The following is a 10,770-nucleotide window of genomic DNA, read 5'->3' on the forward strand; positions in this document are numbered from 1 at the left end:
AATTTGTGCACCTTAAATTGAAGGACACAACATGTTACAGACCAAAGATGGGCTTGCACTTTGACCGTCTGCAGTATATTTCCATTAACACATCACGTGTGTGTTTGAATAAAAAGGAAACTGAAATTAGGTTGAGGAAGTTTTATTCGGAAACTGGACAAGCTGCGCTGGTGTTCACCCATGAATGGAGCCAGAAACAGTATCAACTACAGGTAAAACACTACACGTCTGAAGAATGTCATGTTAAGAGTTAAAACACATTCACAAACACACACACACACTTGCTCACAGGCACACGTGTGCATCCATTCATTTCACACACACTTAGTAAACTTGCACATTAATACCTTGATTAAGACAACGGTCTCAATGGTAATCAGTGATTACAAAAGAAACTCCACAAATTTCCCACAGTGCAATTCACCTACCTATACAGATTTATATGTATATATATATATATATATATTTCTCATACACACACACACACACACACTTATGTACTTAGATGAACATGATTTCAATAAAGACTTTGATCCATTTAACGGTTTAATGAACATCTCAAAATCTTCATAAATAATCAGCAGAAACAAAAACAAACAGTAATAATTCCATCTTTTTTTTTTTTTACACTTAGGTCCTCAGCATCAGCATTCAACCTCAACATTTAGATTTGAATGGTCCCAAAAGTGAGAAAACTAAATGACGGCTGATTTGTTCTTTTGAATGTGAATAAAATTGTGACGAAATAAAAGGATGACAAACAAGTGTAGCATAGGAGAAAGAGGGCGTCTATTGAAACACACACACGGGAAGAGAGCAATAGCTACACAGCGCATTTACAGGGGAACGCACAGCAGGCTACTATACACAGAGAGGAAGATCAATCACACATTCACTTGCAAACAGCACACTCACGATACACGCATGCACGCAAAAATTCCTCTCATCGTTTCGGATGGTGAAGTTACTCAGTGTGTATAATTAGGAAGATGTTTGTGTTTGTGTTGGTGCTTGCTTGTGTGTGTGTGTGTGTGTGTGTGTGGAAGGTGGTTCATATGTAAGAGATGATAAGAGCCATTAACCCTTGGTGGACAGGATAAGAGCGACAATAAGCCCGTAGAGCCCCAGAACCTCTGCGAAAATGAGGATGAGGATCATCCCCACGAACAGGCGAGGCTGCTGGGCTGTGCCCCTCACTCCTGCATCTCCCACGATCCCGATGGCGAAGCCAGCTGCGAGACCACTCAGACCCACACTCAGCCCGGCACCCAGGTGCAAGAAACTCCTGAACACAGGACATGCACAGAGTTACATCTTTTCTGTTTCAGCACTGGTTACATTATGAAGACAATATAATAGACAATGATTGAAGTAAACATAATTAATAATTATATAAAGTAATATAAGTAACAACAATAATTTACAAAAAGAACAATATGGTTAAACCTTCATGTACAAATACAGTAACAGTATATATTCACATATAAAGTTGTAAGTATAAGTCATTTTTATATATATATATATATATATATATATATATATATATATAGTAAGAGTATTAATAAATATTAATAAATACCATATAATAATACCCAATTCATACAGATAAAGTAAAAAGTCTCTTTAATTGTTTATATACTCTTACTATCTATCATTTTTTATATAGTGTTAAATCTTTAAATTTAAGTCAATAAAGTGTAGAATCAAGTGATAATAAAGTGATTTGCATGAAAGTCCTAAGCAGACAAGACACCAGCAAAGAGCATGACTCACTTGAAGAGTGTGATTTCGGCAGACATGTTGTTGGCAATAAGTACAGCCACCACCAGGCCGTAGATGGCGATGATACCCGCCATGACCACGGGAATGATGGACTTCATGATCAGCTCCGGCCGCATCACCGACATGGCAGCAATGCCTGTGCCACTCTTGGCCGTCCCATATGCAGCACCCAATGCTAAACAGAAAGGAAATGGCTATTAACAAAGACACCGAGAGCGAGAACAAGCACTTAAAATGGGTTAAAGTTGAATGAATACAGGACAAGGCACATGTTGTAGGTTTAAACAAATACCCAGTAATGAACACCACTAACACACATGTCTTATAAACCAACCCCCCAAACACAAACCAACACTTCCAGGAATACTTCCGTCCAAAATAACAGATACTGAATCGAATCGCTAGCTTGTGAATGAGTATCAAATTGAATCAGTGAAATCTGTCAAAACCTAGCCCTAGTGTTTATAGGTCTTTTACATGATTTATATACATCTGTTCCTAATTTTCTTTTCCTGAATGTTGACTGTGTTTTCTGAAATGAGACATTCAAAATACCTACTGTATAAACCTTCAATAAGTTTGCATCTGCTTTTATCTGATGTTCAGAGAATGTTTTCAAATCCTTTTTTTTTTCAAATACTTTTTACCCACAGGTTACCCACAGTCTCCAAAATTTCTTCTTTTGTGCTCAACAGAAGAAAGAAAGAGAAAGAAAAACTCAAAAGGGTTTGGAACAGGAGTCTTTTTTTAAAGTTCATTTTTGGTGAACTGTCCCTTTAATTAGATAATAAATAGCTACAACCTTTCAGAAAACTTAATGTCTGCTTTAAGATCAAGTTAACGCATTTTAATGCTGTCTCCTTTTGTGTGCGGTGCTGCTCACACAGATCTACTCGGAGTATGTCCTGTGTACATCTATAACGGTTTGATTTGGCTCGGCTACTAAATCAGACACAGAAGACTACATCGGACAGTCGGGACTGCTCAGAGGATTACTGGTGCCCCCCTTGCCTGCAACCTCCAAGATCTTTAAATCAGAACCAGAGTGAGGAAAAGGGCAGGTAAAACCACTCCGGACCCCTCAGCACCCTCCCTGCGCTACAGAGCACAGACCACCAGGACAGTCAGACACTACCTCAGTTTTTCCACAGGTCATATCTCACCTGAACAAAACATAACACAACTCAGGACTGCACATCTGTTAATAAGTGCACATTCACAATTCTGTCTCTCACATTTATTTTCTCGATATTGTTATGTATAATTGATGGGACCTTCTCTTTATTCTTAATGTTTCTATCGCATGCATGTCTGCACTCTCTGTTCTTGAAGCTCCGAACACTAAGAGAGAATTCCTTGTTTGTGCGTTAACACACTCGCCAATAACGCTCTTTCTGATTATGACCCTATTCATCTGTGCTGTCTTGCTTTAAAGACCTCAAAGACAAGGTCAGCAAAGCATTCACACAGTCTCCGACCGCTTTCGTCCTCTGTCCGTCACATGACTAAAGAAGCGAGTGCCTTTCGTTTATAGGAAGCGAGCGAGGAGTTGCGTCAAATCTATCAGGATGTGTCCTGGACTGAGGCACGACGCGCTGACACGGCACTTTAAACTCTATTAAATGGCAAGAGCAATGGCTGTCGTTTGAGTAAGGTTACAGACAATACGTGTGTCCCTGTGATAACCAGTTAAACTGACAAGGACGTTTTCCCTCTGTTTTAAAAGATGGGCTGTCGCAGTAGATAAGCGCAAACCGGTTTATGTTCATTAACGCAATTCGTCTGGAGCTGAAGAAAATCAATGGCATTTAATCGGTCAGGCGACGCTATAGTTACAGTCTAGACCAACACACGTAAGGTGTGCGATCATACGAAGATAAAGAACAAAAATAAATAAGAACAATCCGACGTTCTTCCAGCCGCAGAGGACATTCTATAAATGACGTGCTTGCGCAAATATTCCAACAAGAGCTTCGGCTCGCCCGACACGACAGCGGCTTGAGTTTAGCATCCACGCAGGGTTCAGTGAGCCGTAGGGATGAAGGAAATAATGAATCGAAATAAATAATTAATAGACATTACGTCAACCGGGACGTCATGTGCCGTGATGGAAACCATCGCATCCCTTCTCCTACTACAGGTACACGGCTCAGCGAGCATCGCGTCGCGTTGACCAGGCCTATACACCTAATAAGGGACTCAAAGTGACGGACACTTCAGTTTATAGGGTAAAACGACGCGTCTCTTACCACTGAACACCATTGCTGCCGAGGCACCCATCACTGCGAAGAAGGGAGCGTACTCTGGGCTCTGGGCGGACATTCTTCTTGCGCGTTCAGTCACCTACAACTAAAGACAGAGAGGGAGGAAGGCTTCAGTCTGGGAGGCTTGGGCTCTAGAGAAGCGCTGGTCTGGGCTGACAGGTCTTGTAGGAGCGCAGGAGACTGTCACGGATCCGACAGGAGCTTGATCGCCGGTGGAGAGGAAGAAAATGGCGAAATGGAGAGAGTCACATGATCAACCATGAGTGCAGGGTGCATTTCCGCTTCTCCAGCGATGACTTATGAATACGCAACGTATTTCTTTCTATGATTTTGCAATGACTGAGTGTCACGGGACCTCGGAAATTATTTTCGACGTTTTAGTAGAATTTAATACACGTTATTAGTTTTGTGTGGGCATTTGTTGCTTGTGTCGCTTGAACGACACCCCTGTTTTATTGGTGATTTGGTATGTTCCATTGCAGGCTTCCACTACGATCTTTGAATGCGTTCACCGATCATAGAAATATATAGACTTGAAAACCAGTTGTTTAGCTGGTTGAACTTGTCTCATTTTTTTAAAAACCGACAGATGTTGGCCACATATTATATGGATACATTTAAATCTCTTATGGAAGTAACCATTTTGCGAATAAGGTTGAGAAAGTGCAGGATAAAACAAACATATACACATAAATAGGCTATACTATTTTAAAAAGCTCAAAATCCAATAGACCAGTTTTCTCAGTGCATTTACTACAGCTATTTGTACACCTCCATTAATAAAACTGGGAAAAAAATGATTAGTGAAGCATTGAAATATCAATGAAATGCTGAAGAAACGTTATTTTAACATTGCATGTGGAGGTTGTATTAGCTGTACATTGTCATGTGCTTAGTCTCATGACTTGGAGCTGGAGACTCCAGAGGGGAAGTGACTTTATGTTGCTCACTCTCGGCCACAGGCGTATCCAGACAAATGTAATATTAACGTTTCTTAGTTGTTCTGGATTGTGTGTGTGTGTGTGTGTGTGTGTGTGTGTGTGTGTGTGAACTTCCCTTTTAGTTATGTGATGTTTGATGTGAACCTAAATACTGAAAGTATTGCTCCATGTTTTTCTTCCTCTGCAGATTGGGTGCTGATGACAGTCACCTGAGATTATACCATCTACCACCTTTAACACAGTGGTAGTTACTATAAAACAGATCCGGGAGAGGAAAATTCATTCTTGTCTTCTACTGATTAACAAAAGAGTGCACATTGGGTGTAGGCTACTTTATATATTTGTATACTAAAGCAGACATTGCCAGATGCATTGTGGGGAAATATTTCTAGGAACTATAGATGTCTATAATACAGTATTGCATCTATAAAAAAAATAACACACCAGTTTTCCAAATATTAAAATATGCAATGCTTTAATAATACAAATAAACTAAAGTAGGACTTTTAAAATTACCAGCCCCACTCAACCCAAGCAGCTGAGTCCTTAGCCATCTTCAAGAACTGGCTAAAAACACTTCCCTTCCATCTTTAGTTGACCCTCTAACTCTAGCACTCTCTATTCTATTTCTATTCTATCTGTTTTCTTTTTTATTTATTATAAAATAAAATAAATACCCTTGTTACGTGTAGCCTACTGTGTTAGGCTAAATGAGACTTGTAGCTCATTGCTCTTTTGTTGATTTTGATTGCTTCCATCTTCCTCATTTGTAAGTCGCTTTGGATAAAAGCATCTGCTAAATGACGAAATTGAATTGATCGAAGTGTTTTATATAATAATAACATCAACCACGCAAAAAACAAATGTAACTTGACATGAAAAATAAAACAGCTAAAAGCTAAAACTGCTATAATGAAATGTATAATTGAACAAGATAAAACAATTAAATGTTTCTGGTTTGACTGAGGGAAATCTCAATCCACATATATATTCAACAAGGTGTTTTTGGATAAGCTGGGTGGTTAATGTATGTGGTGCCGTTGGACGTCGCTGTAATTCTTCATATTCCTTTCTTTTCATTATTATTGTCTACGTGGCACTCTCTGATCTGCTGCCCCATACTGCTCCCTAATGGTTATCTGTGTCCAGCATCGCTCAAAACCAAACGAATCAGTTGACTGAAGTGTAAATGTGTCTTCATTTTCGTTTGTCAGGCTGGTCTGAAGATGTTACGAGAGCGGACGGCTTGATTGCTCGCGTAATATTTACAGATATGCAATTAAATTACGCATATGTATTTTCTCAAAACAACTGTAGGGGGCACCCGGATTTGAACCGGGGACCTCTTGATCTGCAGTCAAATGCTCTACCACTGAGCTATACCCCCTATCCGTGATCTCTCTTCATTTAGTGACAGTTTATTTATACATATTATTCATAAAATATCATAAGGTAAATATACTATCACCGTAGACTGTTTGATCATGAGTTTAATACATTAATGACACATGAATGATTTCACACCGAAGGCAGTTTCATCCTCACAAAGGCTCTTTATTTTGAAAATCAGTCATTCATGAACATCCTTTGACAAAATACATGAGTTTGATGGTAGTGTACATTGCACTGGGAATTTGTAAACCGTTATTTGCAGAAATACTACACAGAGGAACAGAAAAAGAAAAATAATAGCAAGACATCCATAGATCTTGGGGTTTAGTGCTCCTGTTTCAGCCTGCTTTGGGAAAAACACATCTGAACAGCGTGTGCTAAATGAAAGGATTGAAACAACAGTGTGGTGTAGGTTTTGTGTCAGCTGCTATGAACAGTGTTTGTGTGACACAGAGATATGGGTGAAGTCTCATCTTGTAAGTGTATCCTCCAGTGAATTCACATCACGATGATCCCATTAACAGAGCTTCTTCCTGTAAAATGTTTGCACAACAACATGATCAGGTACAGCTTCAGCTCATCTATTGTAATCTATTGTGCTATTATATTTTACTTTATTTTGGAGCAGCATGCCTATATGCATTTTTTTTTCTAGAAGAAATGTAAAAAATATAGAATTAGCTACTCCATCGCTAACCTGCGAGCTCAGATCTCTCCCGTGAGTGACGCGCGCGCTCTCACGGCGGCGCATCGGTGCTACCGGCCCGGGATCAGAGGACGTAGATGATGTAAGACAGGAACACAAGGCCGATGATGGCGAAGAACATCAACAGCAACACATCCAGCATGATGGTCGCAGAGCAGCGGGTCCAAAAGATGCGCAGGATGCTCAGTCTCGATGACGGCTGGAGACCCTCCTCCTCCCTTCTAGAAAGGTGCAGCCAGCAGTAAATGGGGCCAAACGCTGGAAATGGGATTCTTCCACTCTTAAAGCGTACAGACTTGGCTTATTAGGAGCAAAAAGATGAAGGCAGCTACATAAAAAAAAAAAAAAACTATGGTCCCTTTAGAATTTGAGTAATTATCAGGTATAAGAGATTAAATTAATTGTATTACATTTGAAAATTGAGAGGGATGTAACTGATTCTCAGAAGATTTGACTTTACATGTATGTTTAGATGGAGAACCACAGTGTAACAAAATGCAACTATATATTTTCCAGTTAACGGAACGTTTTGAGTATCAAATACTAAAAAAAGCTATTTTCTTGAAACTAGGCCTAGATAAAAACCCTTGTCAGGACAACAAAATCACCCCAAGAGTTGTCCCAACTTTATACAATGTTGCCAACTCATTCTCATGGGAAATTGCTAAAGGAAGGTCGATTTGTTGCTAAATGATGTTGTGATGTCATTGCGCGATGACGTCATCACAACACAAAATTGCCACTGCATCAAGTCTCAGCAAAACGTTTTTTAATAAAACATTTTATAAGATGCTTATTTTGTTATATATGCTTATTTTGATTTGTTCATAAAATAATGCATAATAGAATAGGCCTAATATTCAAATATGAATAACTGTATCTAAATACAACATTGGATTATTGAACTCTTACACATTTTTGAAGAATTACAATTAATTTTTTTTATTATTATTAGCTAGAAAACTAGTAAATTCTGAACAATTATACTTTTAAGCAGTGTATTAGCAAAGACAATTCTGTAAAAAAAACTATACTATTATTATGACAGAATTTTCCTATTGATTTTTCAGTGGTTTATTTATTTTTTCTAAATACCTGCTTTTTAAGTTTTTTAAATACACATTGTGTTTTACGTTTTCGGGTTAGGGTTCGAACGGATAATGGATAATGTCCTGGAAACAAGCTGCTACTTGTGTATCACAGTGTGCTCGGCTTGAAGCGGCGCTGCGCAGATCGATCAGTGTTCGACATCAAAGACCCGCAAGACGACCAGTTATAAAGCATGCAGATCCCTCTAATTATTATTGCAAACAGCCGTTAACTTATTTCACATAATGTGTGTACTAGGCATCTTTGGTTAATTTTTTTCTTCTTCTTGTAATTTAGATGGAAAATGTGTACTTTCTATTTTTTTTATATCACTTAAAAAAATTCATAAAAGTTGCTAAATTATATATATATATATATATATATATATATATATATATATATATATATATATATATATATATATATATATATATATTAGGGGTGTAACGATACGCGTATTTGTATTGAACCGTTCGGTACGACGCTTTCGGTTCGGTACGCATTATGCATACCGAACGGTTCGTTGGACTAATTAATTATATTTGAAAAAAAAAAAGAGAAATATAATGATATGCGTTCAACAAGGTAGCCCAATAACCCAAACGACGTAACAGGCAACGCCCCTGACACTCCCGAAGAAGAAAAAAACACCAACTTATGTTTATGTTATGTTATGACTCAGTCAGACGCTCGCTCACTCAGTACGCGCTGAAGGCTCGTTGCAAAATGGCCAATGCGTTTAACAGACTAGAAAAAGAAGATGACTCTCAAACATATTGTTTGAGATGCATGATTCCATCTATGAGCTGCTCGATCAGAGTGACATGAGAGCCCCTCCTTAGAACATTATTTGTAAATCCATGTTATGGTAAGTGTGCACGTGAAGTCTTTGCACACTTTCTGAAATCCACACTGTGGTAAGTTTGCACACTACACTAGTGCTCTGCATTCTTTCTAAAATCCTATATAGTGAGGGCTTCGCGCGGTTGCTTCATTGCTTTAAAAAAAAAAAAAACACCAGCGTGAATACTTGAAACATGTCAACTCATTTACGCCGACATCACCTTATTGTGTCAGTATCTGGGAAAAGACGAAAAAAAGGAGAAACATGCACGCAACAAACTATGCCTGCAGCATTTAGACACCAGTATTATAGCTTACAGGGAATCCAAAGTGCACCCAAACACCAGACCTGTTGGTTATTTTAGGATCTTATATTTCTGGTCTGTTAAATGCATTAGACATTTTGCAATGAGCCTTCAGCGCGTGCTGAGTGAGCGAGCGCCTTAGGGTCCGTTCACATATCGCTCCTAAAAACGCGTGGAAAACGCTAAGCACGTCTTTCTCCTCCTTTCCAAAGCGCTCGGGCAGAAGCGCTCATGAGGCGTCTGTCTTTGCTAAGCAACAATGACGTGCTTTCTCCATGAGACGCGGAAATTTCAGCGAAGGATAAATGGATTTGCAGCTCTAAAAATCGCTTGCAGTAGCTCTGCTACTAAATTTATTTCAAAATTGCAATCCATATACAACTATAATCAGCTGTTCCTTCATCTTGGCTGAGTTTTCAACGTTGTTATGGGAAAGGATGAAGCTGATTGGTTAGTTCTTGTCACATGACCCGCGGTGCGCTTGCGGCATTCTGAAAAGTTGAGATGTTTTTGCATTTTGCTGTATCTAAAACGTACCGAACCGAACCGAACCGAACCGTGACATCAGTGTATCGTATCGAACCGAACCGTGAATTTTGTGAACCGTTACACCCCTAATATATATATATATATATATAAAGCTAAATGTGTTGCTAAGTGCTTTTGGAAGAAAAAGTTGATAAGTTAATCTGAAAAGTTGCTAAATCTAGCCTAAAATGTTAAAGCTGCAGTAGGGAACTTTTGATGCTCTAGCGGTTAATAAACAGAACTGCTTGCATCTCGCGGAAGAACATCGTAGCCGGAACTACTTCTCTCTGTTTATGTCTATGAAGAATCACAAAGGTACTGGGTTACTCCGCCGCGGTACCCCCGAAGCAATCTAAAATAGTCAGAATATAAACACTTATTATAGGTGCACCCTAGTGATTCAGGACAAGCCAAAAACACGGTTTGGAAAATGGATTCATGGTGTACTCGCTTATTATATACATTTTTCTACATTTTGAACACAAACAAAGTTACGGACCGCAGCTCTGATTGGTTGATTTCTTACCGGGAGCGGATGACTTTCTGCAAATGGCAATAGGACCACTGGGAGGAGCCAGAGGAGCTTGATTTTTTTCACAGATTATCTGTCTCATATTCTACTGTCGGGACATAATGACAGGTTTAATAAATATGTAAACATTTTTTTTACAAAAGTTCCCTACAGCACCTTTAAGGCTTTGTGATTTCCCAGCATGCATTTCTGCATGAATTAATTATGCAGCCACTGTTATAGGATTATTGTTTTGCAGTTTGACTTTAAACTCTTTTGTTATTTTGTCAGTTTTGTTAGTTATTTGTTGTACTGTGATGTAAAGAGCTCATTTTTTTTAACAATTGTTGATTGCCACCGTTCAACCAACTGAATCCATTTTATGGATTTTTTGTGTCTTTTAAGATAT

General features: G+C 38.8%; 1 protein-coding gene and 1 non-coding gene across 3 annotated transcripts; both read right to left on the reverse strand.

Annotated features, from left to right (window-relative positions):
* Positions 1-126: 126 nt before the first annotated feature.
* LOC113046904 (V-type proton ATPase 16 kDa proteolipid subunit-like) lies at positions 127-4,301 on the reverse strand. 2 transcript variants are annotated; one of them, XR_003276180.1, is made up of 4 exons: positions 4,032-4,301; positions 1,774-1,957; positions 480-1,285; positions 127-280 (listed from the first exon to the last, which is right to left on the reverse strand). XR_003276180.1 is itself a non-coding variant. In XM_026208027.1 (3 exons), exons 1-3 carry the CDS (start codon positions 4,102-4,104, stop codon positions 1,078-1,080), a joined length of 465 nt encoding a protein of 154 aa, XP_026063812.1. In that variant the 5' UTR covers positions 4,105-4,301; the 3' UTR covers positions 127-1,077. The 2 variants fall into 2 exon arrangements, 1 of the variants encoding a protein (XP_026063812.1); XM_026208027.1 differs by having other exon boundaries at positions 127-1,285.
* Positions 4,302-6,302: 2,001 nt separating this feature from the next.
* On the reverse strand, positions 6,303-6,374 carry trnac-gca (transfer RNA cysteine (anticodon GCA)). The gene has a single exon. It is a non-coding gene; the product is annotated as a tRNA-Cys (tRNA).
* Positions 6,375-10,770: the final 4,396 nt, after the last annotated feature.

Source organism: Carassius auratus, chromosome 28 (assembly GCF_003368295.1).
Source record: "Carassius auratus strain Wakin chromosome 28, ASM336829v1, whole genome shotgun sequence".
Classification (NCBI taxonomy): Eukaryota; Metazoa; Chordata; class Actinopteri; order Cypriniformes; family Cyprinidae; genus Carassius; species Carassius auratus.

Excerpts from the sequence above, each read along its gene's own strand:
- LOC113046904 (XM_026208027.1), bottom strand. The coding sequence starts at position 4,104 with ATGTCCGCCCAGAGCCCAGAGTACGCTCCCTTCTTCGCAGTGATGGGT. Across the intron at positions 1,958-4,031 it reads GGCAGCAATGGTGTTCAGTG|CATTGGGTGCTGCATATGGG; the intron begins GTAAGAGACGCG and ends CTTTCTGTTTAG. Across the intron at positions 1,286-1,773 it reads GCCGAAATCACACTCTTCAA|GAGTTTCTTGCACCTGGGTG; the intron begins GTGAGTCATGCT and ends TCCTGTGTTCAG.